The following is a 23428-nucleotide window of genomic DNA, read 5'->3' as shown; positions in this document are numbered from 1 at the left end:
TACCTTACAGGTTTGTCATGGGGTGAAAAGATAATATATGTAAGGCTCTTGGAATATATTTAATGGTTATTAAAGATGATTATTATCACTCCTGTTATTATTGGTGGTCCTCAGTGCAGTGTGGTTGGTAAGTTAGTGTCAATTACCAAACTAAGTTCAGAAACTAAGATTTGAAAGTGACTTTCTTGATTCTGTTCTGTATTTGAGTTTAGTCAGGTTTGTCCCTGTGATCTCTTAGTTACGTAGGTAACTTTTCATGGTGTTTCATATGTGTTTAGGACAGTGGTTCTCAGTTGGGGACAATGTTGCCCCCCTCCAGAGGACATTTGTCAGTGTCCTGAAACAGTGTCTGAAACTCGAGAGTGCTACTGGATGCTGCTAAACGCCCTGCAGTGCTCAGGACAGTCCCCTGCAAAGAACTGTCTGGCCCCAAATGTGAGTGGTGCCGAGGTGGAGAAACCCCGTTTCTTACCAGTTCCTGCTCATTAGGGCTTGAGGTCAGCCTTCCCACGAAGAGAGAGCATAGCAATCTGACGTGTATGAAATATCCTCGGACAACAAATTTTAGGTGGGATGATTATAAGCTTTAACATCCTGAATCTTGATTACTCTCAGATTTGTTGATTTATGTTACTAGTCAGCTCTGCTCTGTCAGCCAACATCAAACATTTTGAGAAAAAGCACGTTTTTGTCTGTGGTTCAGTAAGCAGGTGAGCCTCCCCTAGTCACCCAGGCCTGAACTTTCTTTCCCCTGGCTTTGGTCTGCTCTTGTGGTTTCATTTGAAGAACATGTTTGTTTTTGCTACAGTGAAACTGATGGCCAGTTGCTTTCTTTTCTCCGTGTCCTCTATGGCCTCATAACCAATCTGAACTGAGTCATGTCCTTAGAACTTTTTCCTTTCCCCATTCCAAGTCTTGGCTCTACGCTTCATTTTCGGCCTGGCGAATGTTGGTTTGTTCTCACACATGCTCAGCCTGCAGAAACCATTAGGTGTTCTCAGGGTCACCACAAGGGAAGCTGACTCCCCTGGACCTCAGGGACGCTGTGTCTAGAGGAGAGCCCTCTGTTTCAGGCCCCAGGGTGTTGGACACTAGTTGGCAACTCTACGGATACTGTGGCTGCCTTAGGTGGCTTTGGGTTAAAAATTCCAACTGCCTTTTGGATTCCTGGACATCCATATGCCTGAGAGCGCCTCTTTCTTTCCTGACTTAAATTGTTGGGACTAACTCTTGAGGGGACCATCAGGATCCAGATGGTACAAATAATAACTCCTTACCCTACAGCCCAGTCTAGACACTGCCAGGGCCACTGATCCCACTATAACTGCAGAGACAGTAAGAGCAGCCACTGCATGACAGGGAGCAGTGACAGTGGGTCTTGGTGACCTGTCTCTCTACTCCTTGGCATATGGGCACCTCCCTTTTGGACTATCCTTTGTATTTCCACTAGGTGGAGCAAAGTCTGGTCAAAAATCTGCGTGGAATGTGGAAACCACAAACAAAGAAATACAAATAAATCCAGAACACAGCAATCTGGGAGGTAAGCAAAGGGGAAATAAATCTCATCCGATTGAATTCTGAGGCTTGTTACAATTGTGGGCTTTCCCAGTGTGGGAATTAAAGCAGGTCATCCTTGTGGCTTGTATATCACCACTCATGCAGGGACCGGGTTTCTGGGATGCTGTCATCCCTCATCTACATTCCCGTAAGTCTGATTTGTTTACTTTGGGATTTCTTCTTTCCATACTTTCTTCTGTGGGAAAACAGATGAGCTGTGTACATATCTTCTGTTCCTGGTGCCATCACCCTCAGAGGGTCACAGCTAAGTTTTGATCCACGATCTTAGGTGTTTTAAAGAATTTCATTTAAACTTGTTTTGGAAGAGGTAAAAGTGAATGTAAAACGTTACAAGAATATTTGTGGCTGGGAAGGGTGGGGCCTCGAGTGAAGTTATAAAAACACGTCTGTTTTGATTTTTAAATATCAAGCAAGACAGATCTTATGTCATAACACTGTTTTATTACACATTCTTGCCGATCAGAGGTATGCATTCATGGAGAAAATATTAATGTTTTTCAAAATTCTACTTTCTTTTTTGTTAGCCATTTGCTAAATTTTCTTCATCTAAAGTTCCATGTGGGAGTTTTAATCCAGTTGTATTAAAAAACCAACCAACACAAACAACAACAAAACCACAGCTACGTTTATTGATCAGATCTGATGATTTTTCCCTCTCAGTGGTTTATTTGGGAGAAAAAGTTTATATTTGGCTTTCTACACTGGGGTGTTGGAGCCATGTAGCTCTTTGGGACTTGAATGTGGAATGGAATGAATAGTGTGAGAAGTTCATCCTGTGTACTTCTCTCTTTCTCTTTTTTTCCTCTTTGGGTCCTTTGTCTTTCAATATGCAAATCCTCTTGCTGGGGGTGGGAGAGGCAGAAAACCTGCACCAGTGCGATTTGGCACAAGGTCCACTATGGCCGTCTTTCCATTTTCCTTCCTTAGACCTGATTGCTGCTTTTCTTTGAGCATTAAGGTACCTTTTACCTTTTCACATCAGTTTTTAATCACACAAAAATAACACTTGCTCATAACAATAGTAAATAATACAGCAATACGAAAATGGCCTTGAGTAAAAAGTGAAAATTTGTGGTTTGGTGTGTACTATTGTTGGTGGTTTTTCGGCTTATGCTGCCTATTTATAGATATAGTAATAAAATTCAGGCCAGTCTTGGTGTCTGAGTGATTCCCAGGGCTCAGCAAAGGGACCAAGTTTCCAGAGCCATGAAGACAAGGGGTAACATTCCAAAATATGGACTCATTTTCCACTCCATCTTCATTGGCCGAGCGGCTGGCCAAGAACAAAGGCCGCATCTCCGGATACCTGGCAAACAAATGCAGTATTGCCTCATGAATTGATTGCTTTTCTGAGGTGCCCACAAGTGTCTTTGGGGAGAAGCTTTGAGAACAAGTTGAGGAATGGCTGTCCTTCTATGAGACTGGAGATATTCAGAAAGAATCTGGAGGTCATGAAGGAGGCAATGGTTCAGGCTGAGGAAGTGGCTGCTGAGATTACAAGGAAGCTGGAGAAACAGGAGAAAACACGCTTGAAGAAGGAAAAGAAACGGTTGGCTGCAATTGCCCTCGTCTCTTCAGAGAATAGTAGTACACTGGAGGAGTGTGAGGAGACAAGTGAAAGACCCAAAAAGAAGAAAAGCAAAAGCTCCAGGAGGCTCCTCAGGAAAATGGAATGGAAGACCCACCTGTCTCTTTACCCAAACCCAAGGAAAAAAAGCTTTTTCCAAGGAGGAGCTGGTTAGTAGTGATCTTGAGGAAACAGGTGGCAGTGGGAGTCTTCCCAAGAGAAAGAAATCTTTCCCCAAAGAGGAATCAGTTATTGACCCTGAAGAGGCAGGAATAGGAGTGTCCCCAAGGAAAAGAGGAAATTCTCTTCCAAAGAGGACCCCCTCAGCCGTGGACCTGAAGAGGCTGCTGGCACCAAGAGCAGCAGCTCTATGAAAAAGAAAAAGCTCCAAAAGCTGCCCAGGAAGATTGGAATGGACACTAGTACCCTGGGGGTATAACCACCCATAGTGACATTTCCCAACCCATTCCCTACAATAAAAACAAATTCACAAGGAAAAAAAATTCATGTATGTATAAATCCTATACATAAATGTAAAATTGGTGCTGTGGGTAGGGTTTTTTATTTTCTTTCATTTGTTTTTAAAACAAAAATGGTAATTTTATATGCAGTATTTTACAACATGTACTTTTTTAAAAAAAACAATGTATTGTCGTGTTCTTTCCATATCACATTATACCTCTGGTGTTTTTTAAATGCCTGTATGTTAATGGTCTAGACCATGCTTTATAAAACCGCTCCTCATGCTTTATTTTACTACTCCTTTATAGAGCATATGTTGCGTCCAAGTTTTTGCCAGATAACCATTGTACTGATTTCCTTCTGCAGTTGTACTAGAGTCCCATAGGTGGCATTGGGGATTGTGAAGCTGTAGGGTATATACATTTGAAATTTGTGGTCAAGTGCGAGGTTGCTCTCCACGGGTGGTTGTATCAGTTTACATTCCTATCGACAAGGTATGCAAGGGCTCGTTTCCGCACACGGGTAGGCGACATTTCTTGACCTATGTCCTATGTTTATCCTTGAAGATGTGCCATCTGACTCTTAACACGGGCACCTGGGGAAAATTTCCATTTTCTTCTTAAGAAGCCTCTAGGTCTTTCACTTGCTTAGCGTCCAGTCCCCTCCTTGTCTGCAAACCTGTTGCTCCCTTGCTGTGGAGGACGATTCATCCAAGCACAGTGAGCCTATAGGTGGAGAAGGATAGAAATGCCTCCCCAGGTACTTAAGGAAGTGGTTTGTGGTTCCCTGGAAGACGTCAGGCCGGTGGCCAACTGCAGTGTGGCACACAAGCCTAATTGCACGCCTGACTCACCACATCCCAGAAGAAGGAACACATGGAAGTGGCATTGCTGAGAATATAGACTCTGGAGCCAGACAGCCTCCATAGAACCTTGGGCTAGTTAGTTTATTTCCTCATCTGTAAAATGGGATAATAGCATCTAGTTTATAGGATTATTGTGAGTTAATTGAGTTAATACTTATAAAGTACTTAGAACAGCGCCTGCCACAAAGTAATTACTTGGTAAATGTTAGCCTTTATTATCTTTTTTATTTTGTCATTTTATTTTGTTTTAGCTAAATGTTAGCCTTTATTATCTTTTTTATTTTGTCATTTTATTTTGTTTTAGCTTTGGGGAACATTTAAGGCTTTCCTATTCCCTGACTCAAGATATGTTTCCAGTGGAGACATTTAAGAATATATTTTGGTGTTAACTCCTAGGCCGAAAGGCATGTGAACCACTTTCCATGTCATCAGCCTTGGCAATCAGATGAGAAGTGTTTCTCCAGCATTTTTTCCCGAATAATAAAGTACGAAATTACTTATTCTTAGAGGTGGTAAATTAGAATATGTATGTACTATTCTGATTTTCACATCATTGTACCCTCTGGGGTGAAGAGGGGGTGGTTACCACCAGCAAGGACGTGTGCCATCGCCTCGAGTGGGGGAGGCTGTGGTTCATCACCCATTCTGCCCACAGCTAGACCACAGGCAGATCCGCCCGCCTGCCCTCGGAACACTGTGTACTGTACTGAGGTGAGGAGGTCCCTGGGGCTTCCTGACCCCTGACCCCAACCTCCATTTGGTACTTCCTGTTCTGAGGTGAGGGTGGTTTCTGAGCCCCCCCCTTTTTTGTAATAAAATTCACATACCATAAAAATCATTCTTTTAGAGTATACAGTTCAGTGGTTTTTAGTATATTGACAAGGTGGGGCCACTGTCACCATGATCTGATTTCAGAACAGTTTCATCACCCCAAAAAGAAATGCTATATTTCATTCCTCCTCTCCCCGACGGCCCTCCCCCAGTCCTTGGCAATCACTAGTCTACATTCTGTCTCCATGGATTTTCCCCTTCTGGACATTTCATTTAAATAGTGTTTTGTGACTGGCTTCTTTCACTTAACATAATGTTTTCAAGGTTCATCCATGTTGTAGCATGTATCTGTACTTCATTCCTTTTTATGGCCGATGAGTATGGGTGTAACACATTTATCTGTTCATCAATTGATGGACATTTGGGTTGTTTCCACCTTTGGGCTATCATAAATAATGCTTCTATGAACATTGGTATACAAATTTTTGTGTGGACATACATTTTCATTCTCTTGGAGATATATATATATTCTATATATATATATATCTAGAAGTGGAATTGCTAGGTCACATGGTCACTCGGTGTTTAATTTTTGAGTAACTGCCAGACTGTTTTCCACAGCAGCTGTACCATTTTACATCCCCATTAACAATGTACGGGGATTTCAGTTTCTCCAGATCCTTTCTAACACTTGTTATTTATTGTCTGTCTTTTTTTTTGAATCATAACTGACCCAGTGGGTATGAAGTAGTATCTCACTCTGGTTTTGATTTGCATTTCCCTAACAACTAGTGATGTTGAACATCTTAACCATGTTTTTATTGACCATTTGTATATCTTTGGAGAAATGCCTATTCAACTTTTTGCTTTCTCTGACTGAAGCGAAAGCTGGTCGCTTCAGGGAACCCCAGTGAGTGACTGCCCACAGGGAGATTTTCCTTTTAGTTAGACTCTGTCAGGGCCCTTGCGCTCTAGACCTGGCCATGCTACCACCTATTCTCATGACCCTGGGCCAGTTACTTTACCTCTCGGAGCCTTCATTACTACTGTCAGCGTTGCCCGAGGCAGCCATTTCTGCTATAAGAGATCTGTGTGGTCAAAGAAATGTACAGACTCTTGGAGATTCATGAGGCATGTGCTCTACAGTTAAGCCTCTGAGGAGTCCCACAGTTAAGAAGCCTGTGCAACCCTAAATCTCCTACATTTTGAATAGCAGACTCTCTTACTGAACTTTTTTTCATAGCATCATTATCTCTACAGTGTCTTTCAGCCTCCAAATTCTGTTACATTTCTCTCTCAGCAACGTTGTGTATGTTGTGAAACCTCCCGTACTCTACCTTGAGGGGGGGCATAGCCAGCTAGGCATGCGATGGGGCCACACAGTTTACGCCCCTGGAGAGCTGAAAAGAGGAGAAAATGTGCTTGTGAGGTTTCCTCGTTTTCCCAGGTTTCTCTGAAAATTTGTGCAATCTCAGATAAGGGGAGATTTTTCCAAAAATTCTTTGTACACTGGAAATTGAGGGCAAAAGTCATAAGTTAATCTTTCACTTTATATACTGGGCAGAGGTTGGAAGTGAATGCGTGTAAAACAAAATGACGATGGGTTTGCTATGCTTAAAACTGCCACTAGACCTGTTCAAGTAAAAAGGAGAAAGCTGTGGTTGGAAGAGCGCTTGTTTGGTACACGTAGGATTGAAGGGTGGTGTTGGGGAGTAACATGTTTTAAAGTGGTGGAACATGTAGCAAGGGTTAATTACTTATGAAAGCGGAAGAACTGTCATAATTGGCTGGATTTTCTAATTGTATTTTTACCCCTGGATCTAATTTAAATTCTCACATGCAAGATCCTATCCTATAACATCAAGGAATCATTATACATTTTTTAGGATATGATATGGTAGAGTGATTATTTTGATCAACAGAATCCTTTTACTTCTTAGAGATTCAAATGGAACTATGCTTGAAATGATACGAAGTCTGTGATTTGTTTCAAAATTATTTCACTGGGGATGAATGGAAGTGAAAGTGGGTATTGGTAAAACACGATTGGCCATTAACGATAGATTATTGAAGTTGGTGATGAGTACATGGGGGTAATTCTCCTTACCTTTATTTTTGTATATGTTTAAAACTTCCCACAATAAAAAAAAAAATTAAAGGATTCTATTCTAAATAATGTCCATTCTTGACCCAAAATAACATTAAGCTTTACAGAGCCCTTAAAAGAAATAAGGAACACTAAAAGCTCAAGTGACGAAAGAAAAAAATAAACTGGACTTTGTCAAAGTTAAAAACAGTTGTGCTTCAAAGGATACCATCAAGAAAGTGGGGGAGAAAAAAACACCATAGAATGGGAGAAAATATTGCAAATCATTTATCTGAGGAGGGACTGAATATCGACTTAACTGTGGACTCCTCAGGCTTAACTGCGGAACACACGCATCCTGAATCTCTACGACAGTGGACTTCTTTGACCGCATGGGTCTTTATCACAGAAATGGCTGCCTCAGGTGGTCTCTGGGCAATGCTGATAGAAGTAGTAATGAAGGCTCCGAGAGGTAAAGTAACTGGCCCATGGTCATGACAATAGGTGGTAGCATGGCCAGGTCTAGAGAGTCAGAGCCCTGACAGTCTAGTTGAAAGGAAAAATCTCCCTGTGGGCTGTCACTCACTGGGGTTCCCTGGGATGCCGGCTTTCTCTTCTGTCAGAAACTCTAGATCTTAGTCCGAGGGCACTTGCGTTTTCAGACCTTCACTAGACTCACCTGACCAGTGGGGATAGTACTAACAGCCTCGTCCTGTCACCCGCTGATGTAAACAACACAATGTATACGAAAGTAGCTTAGAAACCTCTGCAAGGGTTGATGATTTATTGTGTCTCTCACTGGTTAGCACCACCTTTTCTGCAATATTGGGCATACCTGGTGGAGAATGTACCTCTTGAGGAAAGTGAAAGACTTTGGTACAATGGCTATCAGTGCAAGGATATTGACACCTGCTAATTTTTTTTTCAGGGAGGGACAGTGGCTTGTGCTGACTTTCCTTCTTGCTGTGATGGGGGATGTTTTCTCAGTCACTTCCAGTTTTTTTTCCTCCTAAGCCTTAGGCCTCTGTAGTACCGTTTCCCCCGAAAATAAGACCTAACCAGAAAATAAGCCCTAGCATTTTTCAAGAGGATATCCCCTGAGCATAAGCCCTAATGTGTCTTTTGGAGCAAAAATTAATACCGTGTTTCCCCGAAAATAAGACCTAGCTGGACCATCAGCTCTAATGCGTCTTTTGGAGCAAAAATTAATGTAAGACCCAGTATTACATTACATTATATTATATTATGTTATACCTGGTCTTATATTAAAATAAGACAGGGTCTTCCATTAATTTTTTCTCCAAAGGACGCACTAGAACTGATGGTCCCGCTAGGTCTTATTTTTGGGGGAATACGGTGTAAGACCTGGTCTTATTTTCAGGGAAACACAGTAGCATCTCTCTGCCCACTCTTGCTTTGCTCTAGTGATTTCATGGTTTGGAACTGGGTCAAGGTGTTTTTGAAGTAGATTTACTTATACTGCCATCCTGTGTTGCCTCACTCTGTGCCCTGGAGGGAGTGAGTATGGGAATCAGGTGTGGCCTGTGGTTGTGCACTATTATGACGAAAGGACCAGATCCCCTGCCTGTGGTGTGATACCTTCTCCAGTTTCACCACCGTTAGTCACCAGACTTGGGGCCTGGAGGTGTGTGTTCCGTAAGTTTTCCCACTACCTACAGCTTACGGGAAGGATAAACTGAATGTTTTCAACCATGAAATCTTAGACCTGGAGTAGATTTGGTTACTGCATAGCCTAAAGGAGGGAGGTAATATTTGGTTTACATAAGATCCAGGAAATGAGAGCAGGCATGGTTCCAGCTGCTGTGTTTCCAACTAGACCTTACTGACTTTCGGGATCCTTTATGCAGAAAAAGCAACTTCTGGATGTTGCTAATGGAATTATCTGGTGAATGGGAGACAAAACCAGACTCAGCTTCATCCCATTTCCCATAATCGAAAAACAAATGTTGGAGGGTTCAATCATGTTCCAGCTCTACCTTCACGGAGGGACTTGTGCTTTTGAGATGGCTTAAGTACCTTAAATTCTGCAGCTGAGAAATTAGAGACATACAGATATTGACACCCACAGAGAGTTTCCCAATTTCTGCCTGTGAAACCTCTTGAGCTCGGAAGAATCTCCAGGTGCCCTCCTGATCGCTTAGCTGTTTATCAGGTTTCTGTGGCCAGGAAAATGTCACATTGATGTTTGGGAATTCAGCTGTGTTAGCTTCATTTTTCAATCTTCTCTTTAGTCATTAAGTCTTTTTATCCATGTAACCATCTTTTCTTGAGGGCTGCCTTTGTGCAAGGCATTCCTTGGTATCGTGAGGGACACAGAAGTGAAAGTTATGCATCTTGCCCTTAAGTGGCTTGAACTGTAGAAGAGGAGATAGGCCTGAGAATAAATAACTTTGCTGAGTTTATGAGCACAGAAAAGAGTGAATGGATTTTCCTATAAAAGCACAACCAAGGCGGTCTGTCTCTGGACAGTGCGTGTGATTGCTCTTACGACCTTGCACCCTGGCACTCAGAGTTGAGGTGTCACTAATAAAATGACTTTGTGGTTAGCCCTTTCTGAGCACCTGCCACTATTGCACCCACATTCCCACCTAAAGTGGACCACGCCTCTCTTTGTCTTGCCCAAAGTTTAAATAAAAGTGAAAGAGGAAATCAGATTCAGTGGAGATTTTGTTTTCCTAATGGACTTCTCTTTGCAAGTTACATCCGAGTGTAGATCATGTAGTTAGTATGACAGACGTCCCTCCTTTTGTTCTTATTCTGATCTTTGCTAAAGGTTTACAGAGCAGTTTGGCAGGAGACATGAAATGTGTCTGGGGACAGCTCTGAGCTGTGGCTTGCTGATACTCATGTAATTCTTGGCTACTTGCCAGTTTGGTTGAGGTTGAACTGTTTCTAGGGCAGGAAAAATGAACCTTGTATTTTGGTACAAAAACAAACAAGGCTGCTGTTGTACCTGATAAAGCTAAATTTGCAGATCCAGCAACAGCCCATTAACCATCAGTGACAGCCTACTGTCAGTGGCGAGTTTCAGAGATCCCTGGATTCGCTGGAGAGGGCAGCAAATGTCCATCCATGAAGGTAATAAATATTGTGGAGTGATTGATGGTCAACACAAAAAGAGTTTCTTGTGAGGGAGCAGAGAAAAAAGAGGCAGAAACCTTCGGAGCTGGTTTCAGCTTCTGCTACTTTCATTTCTGTCTCTCTCTTTAAAAGACTGAGGCTGTACCGGCGACATGCCCACTACCCAGAGTGGAACAAAATCAACTCCAAGATTTGTCATATTTCAGTAGTAAATATAATTAAACAAGCAAAAAGAGAGCCCAAAATACTTCAGTGAAATGGAAATTCTTGGCCTCGGTATTCGGGGCGCAGTCTGAGTTATTATAAAACACGCTGGTCAGGGCACTCAGGAAAGACACGTATGTGGGGCCTCCTCTACGTTCTCCCTCCAGTTGATCTTTGCTTCATCCTCTGCCTTTCTCAGGTGCCCCATGTGTCCTTGTTTCCGTGATTTTGGCCATACTTTGCCCTGCTTGGTGTAGTCCTCTGTGCTCCAAACCCTGTGTGTTATTTTAGGACTCACCTCTTAATAAAACTTTGGCCATTCTAGCACTTCACAGCTTCCCTTCTTCGAGCTTTTCTTGCACTCACTGTCTCTACTTCTCCCGCTTGTTCCTGTGTCTGCTGTCTTTTCTCCCTAACTGGGTGATTAAGTAAATCCTCCAGGGCAAGACAAAGTCATGCCAGTGGTCCCTCCTTCTCATCCCCGCGGTATGTCCTAGGTAGCTGGATGTGACTCTCAGGTCACAAAAGAGGGGGGAGTGACTATTACAACACCAGAATCCTCCCTCCGCACATGTTCAGGCCATTTCGGAGCCATACCGCCTGGGTGAAATGCTGGCTCCGCTGCCTACTAGGTGTGTGTCCTTGAATGAGTAACCTAACTCCACTGAAGCTCACATTTTTTTCAACTGTTAAATGTAAGATACCAACATATGTCAGGGTCGTCACTCTCTGAAATACCGTGTTTCCCCGAAAATAAGACCTAACCGGAAAATAAGCCCTGGCATGATTTTTCAGGATGACATCCCCTGAACAAAGGCCATAATGCATCTTTTGGAGCAAAAATTAATATAAAACCCGGTCTTATGTTTGGGGAAACACAGTTTTATCATTTCATGTTTAGCAAGTGATCACATACTACATTTAAGAGCTGCAAGCCCAGCCATCTCTCCGGGAATACTCAATAGTAGGAAAGCACCCACAGGTTTCTGTGGGTACCTTGTAGAAGAAATGAGCCCTGGAACTTGCTTATGGAGCCCCTTGTCCTGCTCAGAAGCCAGGAGTGGGGTGTTTTCTTGCCTCGGCATGTTTGCTACATGTCTGCCTTTGTCCACCCCCAGGACACAGATAAGCTTGTCTCCTTGGCTTCTGGCAGCTGAGCCATCCTTAGTATTTGTACTTGGCAAAGTTTTGCAAGTTTTTGTTCTGGGTTTGGAATTCTTCACATGGCATTCCCCAAAATAATGACTTCAGGATCCTTTTATTGATGCCCAACCTCACATTCGTGACGTGAAGATGTTTGGCTTGACTTTCAGTGTGGTACTCATGCTGTTTTGGGGTTTGAGTTAAGTTTTCACATCTGTTGTTTTTGAATCAGAACTCGAGGGCATTTAAATGTGCCTGTGCCCAACCTGAGAAAAAGAAAAAGAAAGGTCTCTTATCCCTTGTCTTAAGATGTTCTGTATCTGCCTAGCTGTCCCTGCTCAAAGCTCCTGGAAATAAAATGGCTTTAGGTCTGGAGATTATCTCCTACCCTAGAAGCCTGGAAGTTGCTGTCCTGTTATGATAAAATCCTCTTTCTTCTGATTCCTTGATTTCGAAATTAGAATCCCTGGCCCTGTGCCCTAGCCTCCTTCAGCCTCAGCCGGCCAGCTGACCTGGGTGTGGGAACAGGTCACCAAGTTACCCGAGATCCAAGGCATGGGAAGGTCTGCTCCTTGTATGGGGACCAACTGTGTGCTGGGAACTGATGAGATCGTTAGGGTTTCCCCAGTCATTCATCACACAGAAGTCAGGTGCAAAGCGTCTCGAAATGGGAGTCCTGGGGCCCGAGTGCCCTCACTCCACACTCCCGAACACCACGGTGGGCTCCAGGAGAAGGAGCAGTCTTTAGACAGGGCTCTGGGGTGCTGACCAGGGCCACGCGTGTCTGTTCACCTGACCCTCAGTTCTGGTTGTGCCTTATTAGTAACTTATGACCTAATATGTCTCCTGTATTATTGTAAGTGAAAGAGTCTTTGGAGCAAGAGACTTCATTCAAATCCTTGTTCTCCCACTAGCTGCGTGACCTTGGGCAAGGTCTCCACATGCCTCAGATTCTGCAGCTGAACATTAGGGATCATAGTGCCCACCTTGTGGGGGTGTGAGATGTTGGTTAAACAGAGTTTGTAGCAGAGTCAGGCTGATTGTCAGTGCTGAACAAATAACGATCTCTCCCCACCTCTGTCCCAGAATTTTAAAATTAAAAAAGCATAGGCTCCTTAGAAATAAGTTGCCAAAATGTTTTAAAATCAACTACAGTGAAAGAATGAATGCCACTAACCCTGAATAGTATATGGTGTTACAGTATGTCTTCTTAAATAATAAGTTAGTTGGAATCCAAAGTGTTGCAGTATTACTATGTTTGGGGAGTCTCTGATCTGGGGAGCAGGGGGCTAGGTCAGTGGAAAGATGTTTCAGACACTGCTTGGGGCCATAATCAGTTGTGAAACTGCAGCATTTTGGCAACATAATCCTGCTTAATTCTGGTTTACGGTGACACTTCCTTTTTTTTCTTAAATTGGTGAATTCATCTTTGAATTTAATTCTACGTCAGCAGGCAGATGACTACAGTTACGTGAAGAAGGACTTGACTTACCTTTGGTCCACCATGTGTGAGCCTGGGTCACTTACAAGCCCTTTTTCAGACGAGCAGAAATTGCTAATGTTCATCTTGCCTCTTAAATCCCAAAGCTTTGTCACCGGTTGTGGTAGTATTTACAGGGCGAGGCAAGAAATGAAGTCGTTTTTCTGGGAAGGCCGGCATTTGCCAATTCAGCCTCTTTTTCTCCTCACCCCCCAGATCTCAGTGCTTAAAGAGGGTTGGTGAGCGAGGGGCTGGGGCAAGGAGAAGTAGATTAGTGAAAAGAAGCCATTATGAGCAATCACTTTGTTAGAATGAATATTGTGTTCATTGTAATGCTTTGGGTTTAATGCTGCCTGGCACACAGGAATTTATAATCTTGTAATTAGAAGAAGGACAATGCTGATGAGAAACGTTGTCTTGAGTAGCATCCATAAAAGGGTGATTCATTGGGGGGAAATTGGGAGGTCTGGGGGGCAATTTTGATAATTTAGATTGAACTTTTTTACAAAATTACTTTTGGATTTCTAGTAATTTCCACTTTTTCAGAGCTCACGGCTGATGAGTAGTGTTTAAAAGTGGGGAATGTTTCCATAGCCCATCAGAGCAAGGGGTTCTTGAGTACTTTGCTCATGGCGGTCTCCCTAGGGCCTAGAATAGTGCCTGGCACACTGGGCGTCCAGTAGGTGTGGGACATGTGAATAAGTCCCTTTTCGTCAGGGTACTGTTTCTGGAGAACTGCATGTGTCCCTGTGTCTTGTTAGGTAGGTTGAGATCAGAGTTGCCCATGAAGGGCTGAGGGTGCCCTTTCCCAGATTTGACTGTCCCTGTTAATAATGGGGCACGTGTTTTGTGGGGGTGGGGGTTGCCAGGTAACTGAGGAAATGAAAGGGGCGGGCGTTGCACCTGGCTTTGTCAGGTGGCTGCCTCTATGCCCAGGCCGGCATGTCTGGCAGTTTGGCCTGGAGGTGCGGTGGGTAGCAAGGCATGGGGTGAACTGTATGACTGTGTCCTGAGAGGGCATATTTGCCAAAGAACGGCTCCCTGGTCTGTTCTCTCTACATATCTGCCCTCTTCTCCCATAGCAGCAAGGCTGCGATTCATTCTTTTCCTGAGCCTCAGGGAAATGGCTCAGCTGGCTTGGCTCGTTCATTTCCTTGTCAGGAAAGCCGATGTGACCTTGACCGTCAGTGGGAGACATGCAGCAAGCACATTGTGTGTCTGGCTGGATTCACTAATGACTGAAAAGTACTTTTGGCAACTCACCATGCTGTACGTGCTGTGTACTGCTAATTTACTGTCCTGACGGGGGTGATAGATACTCATTTGCAAAAATCGATTCTGATTTACCTGGGTCGTGCCCAGCGCAGTGTGCCACTCCCATGGAGGCCTTTGGTAAATATCACCGAAAGACGATTGTTGCAGAAAATAAAAAGAAAGATGAGATACACTTGCTTTGCGTTATGGAAAATATACTTAATTTGCAGCGACAGAAGTCAGTAGAAAGTAATTTTGGATTTATAAAGTTCCTCTGAAGATTGTGCTCCTTGAGGAGAGTCATTTCTGCAAGTCCAAAGCCAAACGTGGGCCTTCTGTTCTTGCGAGTGTTGTCTTTATTAGAAGATTCCAGGTCTACTGTGACCTGCTGTTTAGGGACCTGTGGCCAGATGAGAGCTGGCTTACAAAAGAAAAGTCAGATCAGGACACCAATCCCAGGGCCTTTGCTTCTTGTGCAAAGCTTGCCGTTAGCCATTTTCTCCCTCAGCTGAGCTTAGAGAAGAAAGCACGACAAACCTAAGGTGGTGAACTTTTCAGGTTTAAATATAGATGATATGCTTTACTGGCAACTTGGAGGCTGTGGTGGGACTTGTTGTACCTTTTGTAAGACAAGTGAGGAAAGATGTTGGCACCTGTACGCATGCGATTTATTTATGAAACACAAACTCTCCTGTATAAGCAAGGGTGCAAGAGCTCACTGTCCAAGGTAGTGTATCCTACCTTAGCTGGGGAAGAGGTGCCTCTCCATGTGCTCTGTGAATCGCCTCAATCCCTAGAAAAGGTTGGCACAGCCAGGCTTAAAGCACTGTGATTTATTGAGCACCAACTCTGGCAGGAGTGGGGGTGGAAAAGTTGTATGAAACTGACAGTCACTGGGCTTGATTTTCTTTCCCAAGGAGAAACAATACCTTGGGAGCTATAGTGTCCGGTCCTCATTCAAAGAAATGCAGCCCTTTTCTGCGCTAGAGTCTTGATTTGTGTACCCCCGAGCCTGCTCAGAGCTGAGGGGAGCGGACAGCAGCAGGGCTGCCGCCTCTGTCCTCTGTCGCAGGCTCCAGCTCTAGGTGGGTCCAGGACGGGCCATCGTGGGTTTGCAGCACGTCCTCCTTAGTATTCCACAGCAGCTGTCTGGAGTTTTTTCTGCTGTGCCTGAACTGATGTCATTTCCCCCTTGGCAGACAGCTTCGGTTTTGCTGCGTCTGAGATATGTCACGAGAAGGTGGGGGTGGGTCGGAGCCAGGCGGGAGGAGTAGCCAGGAGAGCTGGAGTCTCAGTGCCTGCTGGGTCCCTGGACTCTGTTTACTTTGTCTGCTTTGCTAAGGGAGGCCGCTTCACTGGGACCACAGGGCACACAGGCCCCCCCAGGGGACATGCTCATTCCAAGACCTTAACTTTTAAAAGCCCTTTGTTGCAAACGTTAGTGTGGATGATGCTCTTGCAGGATGCCTTTCCTTTTGGGTCTTAGACAGGTAATGGAACTGGTTGTCCGTGGATTGGGGTTGGGAAGGGTGGGAGCTTGTCTCTGGTACTTGTGTTTTGGGGGGAGGGAACCTTTTAGAAAATGTCTGACAGTTACCACAGGCCAGCTCTCAGACAGAAATTTCCAGTTTTTCCTTCTTGTTTGTTAGTTGCTCCTTACTCCCAGAGCCACCATATTCTTAACCCCCTACATCCCGAGGTCTCTCGGGGGCCATCCATTCTGATTTTCATTAAACACCATAAAGCCATTTCCAGAGCTTTATGGAAGAAGCAGTGGAGGGGTGGGGCGGGGAGGGGGCGAGGCAGAGTGGGATTCTTGATCAAACCCCCCTTTATTCCTTCTTCATTTTCACTTGGCTTGTTAGCAGAGACTTCTTCACAGTTCTCTGGTTCTAAAGAGATTCTGAGTTGGGGAGCAGGGACCAGCTTTTAAAGGGAAGGGCTCCCAAAGGCTTTCTCCTTTTAAGTATGTGGTCAGGGCTGTGTGGCTGAGGGAGGTCCTGGATACTCTCAGTGATGGGGGTAGGGGGATTGGCCACATTTTGGCCTCCCTGACGGATTTTTCAAAGCCAATAGACCCCTGTGGTGGAGACTTGATTGCTTTGAGAGCTGCTGTTTGAAATAGGGGCACTAGTTTGACGAGAAAACAGTAGCGACCGACCAACTGCTGTCTGCTGCGAACACAGCTGTTGCCAACTATTTGTTCCAGGGCTTCTGAGAGTGGGCCACCCCCACCCCCTCTTTGGTCTGAAAGGCTCGTCCTTCCTGTCGGAATGCGTAACTGTAACCGGAGGGGACCGTAAGAGGGGGTAGGGAGGGACACACACCCTCTGCTGCCGTTACGGGGTGAGTAAAAGCCACCGATGAGATCAAACCAGAAGCCTGAGTCTCTGCTAGAGACCGCTGGTCTGGTCTCACTCGGAAAAGTGCTAGGTGAGCACGTCTCCCTTGGGTTGCCTGAAATTCTTTTGAAAGTAAGCATCTCTGAAAAGCTCCACACATTTCATTACTGCTCTCGTTAATCTTCAGTGTTCCTTTGATGCAGAGTGGGGGCTCCCTTTGAGCATCTCATCTTTCCCCCAACAAAGGTTGTCCTTGTAACCTATGAGCAGAGTGAGTCCTGGCGACGATTCTGAGCAGCGCTGCAAAAGGGATGGATGAAGCATCCCATGCGTTGTCAGCTGGCGAGGGAGAGAGCCTGATACAGTGGAAAGAGCAGGGCTGGGGAGCCAAAAAGACCTGCATCCGCGTCCTGGCTCCCCGGGGGTCTTGAGCAGGCCGCTTAACGCTCTGAACCCCTTCTTTGAAATGGATATAATAAAACCGACTCAGCGTTATTGGGTGGATTTCACAAGAGTGTATTTAAAACAGTAGCACCTTGGCTGGCTGAGAGTAGGTAGGCCTTTAGTAATACCCTAACTGTTATTTTTATCTACTCATTCCTAAAGGATGCAGGACCGCAGGGGTACAGGAAACTAGAAGCCGCAGGGACGGATTTCTTTAACGGCGGTGGAGGGTGGAGTGGGCGGGAACTGCCACCATTGTGCGTTAACTGAGTTGGGCAGCTGTCGCTCACTGCACGAACATACTATTAATCTTATGTGTTGGGGACGGCCTGTGCCCAGTTACCTTCAGTGAGAGAGCGGGTGGGGTGTCTTGCGGAGCATCTCAGAGGATCAACGGCAGGTGGATCCGGAGCTCATTTCTGAACAGGCTCCGGGCAGAAGGCTGAACCAGCGAACCTCTTGGAGGTCTTTTCTGTCCTAGGCTTCTGTGACTTAAGCCTTGCCTGTGAAAACCTGAGTATTTTTGGTTACATGATTTTATATATTTCTGGCATTTCTGTGTCTGACAGTGTAACTGTGCTTTATTGGATCTGTGTGGAAGCCAGCCTGCTAAAGATTACTTGGTGCTAATTCTGTTTTTTTTGTGTGTTTTTTTTAAGTGACATGAAACTATATACGCCATTAGTCTGTACCATACATAATACGTATGTTCATATATACACGTGCATATGTATATGTGTATATATATATATTAGTTATGTGAATTAAGAGGGTACACACATAACAAACAACCCTATCTTAGGTGGCAGTGTGATTCTCTGTCTACAGAAGTGCATTCTGAATGAAGTTAAGCCTCTTGCCCCAAGTTGATCAGCTAGTTAGGGAAATGCTAGTTGTGGCTACTCACTTGCTGGTTGTGAAAGGATTCACAAGTCAGGTAGAAATACAGAAGGAAGATTTATTAAAGTAAGAGGAGAGTCAGCTGGAAACTACTGAGTTGAATCTAGCCTGACGTTTTGTATTTTCTAACCAGAATGTAAATTGCCTTGGCCTGTAGTAGAATTTTCTGTTGAGTTTGGCTTTGCCCGTTGGGGTGGGGGAAGGTGCTGTTAAGCTGGTTGTCGCAACTTTTGCATATGTTATGTAGATTTAAGTTGGAGCCTGGCGGGGATCCCATGCAGATGTAAAACCTCTCCCAAATCAAAGGGCCAGCACTGGGCTGAAGTAGGTAGAAACATTGAAACTGGTCTGCTAGTAAATGTATAGCAAGCAGAATCATTAACATTTGGCGGAAAGGAAGCGAAGAAAGAAAAGAAAGCTTTCAACGATTCCCAAGCTAAATTACACTTGTTAAATCAAATTATCCTAGAGATTCAAATCTCAAAATAGAAGACTTAGTGCCACCATTACAATCCCCCTGTCTCATCAGTATTTGAAGCATTTTTATTTGTTTTTTAAAAACCTTGGTCTTTGGATTCCAAAGCCTGAAGATTTTCTCACTACCTAGATTGCCTTGCCCAATGTCTGGGAGAGTGGAGGAGGGTTCCTGTGTTCAGGTTGGGGCATATTTTCTGCAGGTCCTTGCTGGGTGGCCCAGGGACCAGATAAGACAGTGCTAGTCTCTATGTGAACATTTGCTTTTTACTGTGAAGACTAATGCGGGCGCGCAGCGTCTACTGAATAATGCCACTGCGTGGAGATTTTGAACACTTAATGAATGTGGGCCTGGCACAAAGGACAAAAATAAGGCACAGTCCTTACTTCCTGGGAGCGCACACTCTGATGCAGTAGTTCTCAAAATGTATGACAAGCAGCTGGGAGTGGGGCTTAATAAAATGTCGATCCAGTAGGTACGCGGCCTGGGGCGTCCAGGAATGTCCATTTCTATGAAGTTCCTGGGTGGTTCTGACCCAGGCAGTTTCTGGTTACGCTTTCAGAGACTCTCCTCACCCCCCCGCCCTTTAGTAGCTTGGAAATAATTATATGACAGTGTGCTGAGACTGTAACGAGTCCCCAGGGACCAGGATAACAGAGGTGGGGAAGCATCTAAACCAGGTTGGGGGAGGGGAAGGTGACATGGAAGGCTTTCCTGAGAAGGTGATACCTGATCTGAATCTTCAAAGGATGAGTAGGAGTTTACCAGACATATATGAGCTGGGGAAAGAACATTCCAGACAGATCAGGTTGGGAGTGTTGTTTTCGTTTTCTCCTGCGGATGAGAAGGGAAACTGTCATGTGTGAGTCTTGCTGTTTAGGACCTTGGCTCACCAAGGATGTGTCCTTCATGACACAGAAGCAGGAAAGCATTAGGGCCCTTCAGTCTAATCGTGGGTGTGGCACGAATTCATGTCCATGAAGGGCAGGTAGGCCTGTAGCTTCTAGTGAGTGGTCTTAACTATCCTTTGCATGGAAGAACCAACACAGTGTTGACTAAGGAATAGTCAGCTTTGAGGAGCTGAAGTTCAGAAGGGAGTCACCTGCTGAACTTTTTGGGAATGGCACCATGTACCAGATTTTAGATAAAATACTATACAATTGAGCATGCCATCCCTTTATTATCTGGCAAGATCAGAGAATGAGATTTCTGACTAAGAGAGAATCCATCATGTACACCTAACACATGGATTACTGATTTCCAGAGAACATGATTGCAATAGAATGTTCTTACTCTGCTGACTTGAGTTTCCTGTTTGATTCAGAAGGCACTGATTTGGTAATACTGGAGTACTGGTAATAATGACCCACACTATATCTGAAAAGTATTGTGCACCTATTCTGTTCAAAGCCTGCTGTGGATACAGAGAGGTATAAACTCTATCCCTGCCCTCAAGGAGTTTCCAGTCAGGTAGGGAAGCAGAACAAGTGCACAGGTAACTGGACCGGTTGGCAGGTGGTGCTGAGTGGCATTAGAGAGGGACAGAGTGTTGCAGGCTTCCGAAGAATGTAGAGACGCAGGTGACCCTTTCCCCGGTGCAGGAGTCTCAGGTGCTGCGCTGTTGGTGTGTGGAAGGACCAGTTGGTGATACGTTCTAGTCGATGAAATACAGGCTAGATCCCTCAAGATAGTAATTTCTATCTTGCACCTCGGAATGCTGCCTTTCTCTTTGGGAGGGGCCCACTTTTTTCCCAAATTATCCTTACTGATGAAGTGAGATGGTCCCTGATACCGGAAATGAGTAGTCTCCAACAAAACTGTGGTGGGTCTGGGATGCTCTCAGGCAATAAACCCTTGCCGTGTGAGAATTTGTCATGGATAGGGACATAAGGGACCAACTAGCTCCTGGCCCAAGGGGCTGTTTGCATTCTTCCTTCCTTTTTTTTTTTTTTTTTTAAGGAGGGCGCAGCTCAAAGTGGCCCAAGTGGGGATCAAACTGAAAACCTTGATGTTAGTAGCAACGCGCTCTAACCAACTGAGCTAACCAGCCACCCGGTGTTTGCATTCTTGAAAGGGGGAGCTGCTACCTACAGGGCCTCAACTGGCCTGATGCTGAATGTCAGGGCAACCAGAATGTTGAACCCCAGTTACTCCCTGGGCCAAGTAAGAGACCTTCCTTGGGTTTTACAAGGACAGCACTGAAAATGCTATGGTGGTAGCCAGCCTAAAGCTGCACGGTGGGGGCCACAACTAGGGAGAGGGAAGAGGGAATTTGCCAGCTTCTAATTTAACCCCTAAACTGCTGAATATTAGCCAACATTTACATGATGCTTTTATTATTTTATCACAACAGCCAACCATGAGGTAGGTGTAGCTCCTTTTTACTGTGAGGGAACGGAAACTCAAAGAATTGTCCCTTCAGAATGACGCAGCTCATGTATGGCGGTGGTGGCTCTGGGGCCAGGTCTTCTCAGTGTCATGCTGCTCTTGCATATTGCTCTGCTATGGTGCCTGCTCCGGAGTCTGCTGCCAGACCTCCCGCGTGCCCTGTGCCCTTGCCCTGCAGAGGACTGAGTGTAGCCTTCTAGTTACCACTACCCTGCTGTGTGTGCTTAGCTCCTCTCTACCAGGGTCAGGACAAATGGAGCAAGACCCTGCTTGGAGGGGAACTGGCTGTATAATGCAGTCCGCACCAAGGTGGCACTTGTTTGTACTACCTGAGATTGAAGCCAAAATCCTTATGGGAATGGATTTGTTAAGAATCTTGTGAGCGACGGCGCCATAGAACACCTCAGGTCCCTACTGTGCCCTAAAGGTTGTTATCTAAACCCTTTCAGGTGAATTTTTAAACTGCCAACCATCTCTGTTGCAAGAAGCTGCTTTCTTTAGAGGAATGTGGCTTGTTTTTCATCACATTCCTGTTATCAAAGCAAAGAGAAACCAGTGGACTGCACAGTAATTTAGTGGGAAAGAAGATTCTATCTGCTGATTTTGAAACTTCTGTCCATGATGAGCCAAAGAAAACATTCACTTCCTCCAGTGATATCCCATGAGTTTGACCCACCCCCTCCCACCCCTTTTCCTTGAAGAGGTAAATTTTAGACCAGAAAAACAGAGTAATTTTAGGCTACTTGAAAAACTGGGCTATAAAATTCCTTCTCCTGCTTTAATTCCCCAACAGCCAGATACTAGTTTCTTAACCTCCCCCCACCCCCCACCAAGACTTCTTGACTCTGTTAGTGCTAATTTATAGTTGAAACAGCCCTGTGGGCTGACTTGCCTTAGGCATTTCTGTGCCCCTGTGTCGCCATTGCCTCTCTGGGCAGGGCTCAACTGAACCTGAACCCTGGACCTCACAAGAGGCCTCTGTTGCCGGTTCTGGAAATGGTGACTTGCTTGACCTATCTTATTCTTTTAACTGAAAGGGAGAGGACGAAATGTGGTGGAAAGCTGTGTGCACTTCAGGAGAGAGAGAGAAGCTTTGAGAGTGGCTGGAGTGTGGGACGGTGACTTCTTTTCCCGAAAGTGGCTTATGGTTTACTGGGACTGTTGCACGTAAGACATTGGTTCCCTTGGGCACTGCATCAAGGAAGCCAGAAGATTTATTATTGTTTGGTTCTCTTGCTTAACACACACCCTCTCAGGAACTTCTACTGAACTGTGACACGTGGTCTCATTCTTGGTTTCAAATACTGCCCAACTTATCGTGTGGTTTTCATCAAGGATTTGGAAATCCCTGGTTACCCCCCAGGCAGTGGTGTGAATACCTGTGATCTTCCACTCCTCCGGGGGTGGCAGGAGAGTGTGGTGGGGAGCCCCAGGATAGGCTGGGGCAGACTGCCAATGAAAATAGAATGTGCAATCACTCCCCTGGTGAGGTTCCAGATTTATGGGCCAGGCCCAGATTGTGTGGGGTTACTGTAAACCTGTCATGACCAGAGAGCCGTGGGTAGGTCTCTGAGTGGTCATGTGAAATCACATCACCACAGCCTTGGCCTAATTATTGGAGGATCCCTTCTTGTACCTTGTAGTTAAGAGGCACAGGGAGCATAGGGCAAGACTAGTCCTTGGGGTTACTTGACCGTCAGTCTCACCAGGATCAGTACTTTCTAAAGGATGGTGAATGTCTGATCCTTTGTAGGGTAGGTGCACTTGAGAGCAATTGACATTGTTCTTGGGGAATTTATAGAGTTGGTGGTGAGCCCATGAGGCCATCAGGCAAGACTGGGTGGAGCACGCTTCTGCACTAAATTGTGTCTTACACTTTGGCTGGAGCAGTGGTTCTAAACTAGGGGCAGTTTCCCACCCTCCTCTCCAGGGACAGCTGGCAATAATTGGTCATTGTTGGTTGTCACTGGGGCGTGAGGTGTTGCTACTGGCATCTAGCAAGTAAAGGCCAAGGACGCTGCTCATAAACATCCTACAATTGGCAGGACAGACTTCGCAACAAGAAAAAAGGTCAGTAGTGCCAAGGTGGAGAAACTGGGAGTCAGAAACTACTGACGCTGCTTAGTGCCATCCCCTTTGCTGAGGAAGCAATCCTAGAAGTCACAGGCCTTGGGGAAGGTGGAGCGTATTAACACGTTGCGTACGGTGGGGTTTAAATTCCTCGTGAAGATTCTCGTGATCCGTACGCAACGTGTTAATGACGGGGAAATAGGTGTACTTTTTGTCTGCTACATTCTAGGCAATGTGTGTTAGTTACCTGCCCAGAGATTCGGAAATGTGACATCTTGGTTTCCCCTAATCAGCAGG

At 45.1% G+C, this 23428-nt stretch overlaps 1 protein-coding gene across 5 annotated transcripts in view; it reads left to right on the top strand.

Moving 5' to 3' along the window:
* The window catches only part of WBP1L (WW domain binding protein 1 like), a 52509-nt gene that overhangs the window by 5107 nt on the left and 23974 nt on the right, over positions 1-23428 (top strand). Inside the window, exon 2 of one of the 5 annotated variants that reach the window (XM_074339118.1) lies at positions 1451-1540. The exons of 2 other annotated variants lie outside the window; for them this stretch is intronic. Coding sequence is in view for 1 of the 3 variants with exons in the window: in XM_019725027.2 (XP_019580586.1) it covers positions 15976-16002 (27 nt within the window). In the remaining 2 variants the exon portion in view is untranslated. Of the gene's footprint in view, positions 1-1450; positions 1541-15776; positions 16003-22782; positions 23132-23428 lie in introns of those variants that run through there. 2 more of the 5 variants (XM_019725027.2, XM_019725026.2) reach the window with 2 other exon arrangements.

The sequence above is a fragment of the Rhinolophus sinicus genome, linkage group LG07, assembly GCF_036562045.2.
Source record: "Rhinolophus sinicus isolate RSC01 linkage group LG07, ASM3656204v1, whole genome shotgun sequence".
Taxonomy (NCBI): domain Eukaryota; kingdom Metazoa; phylum Chordata; class Mammalia; order Chiroptera; family Rhinolophidae; genus Rhinolophus; species Rhinolophus sinicus.
This window is presented reverse-complemented; position numbering and strand designations above follow the sequence as displayed.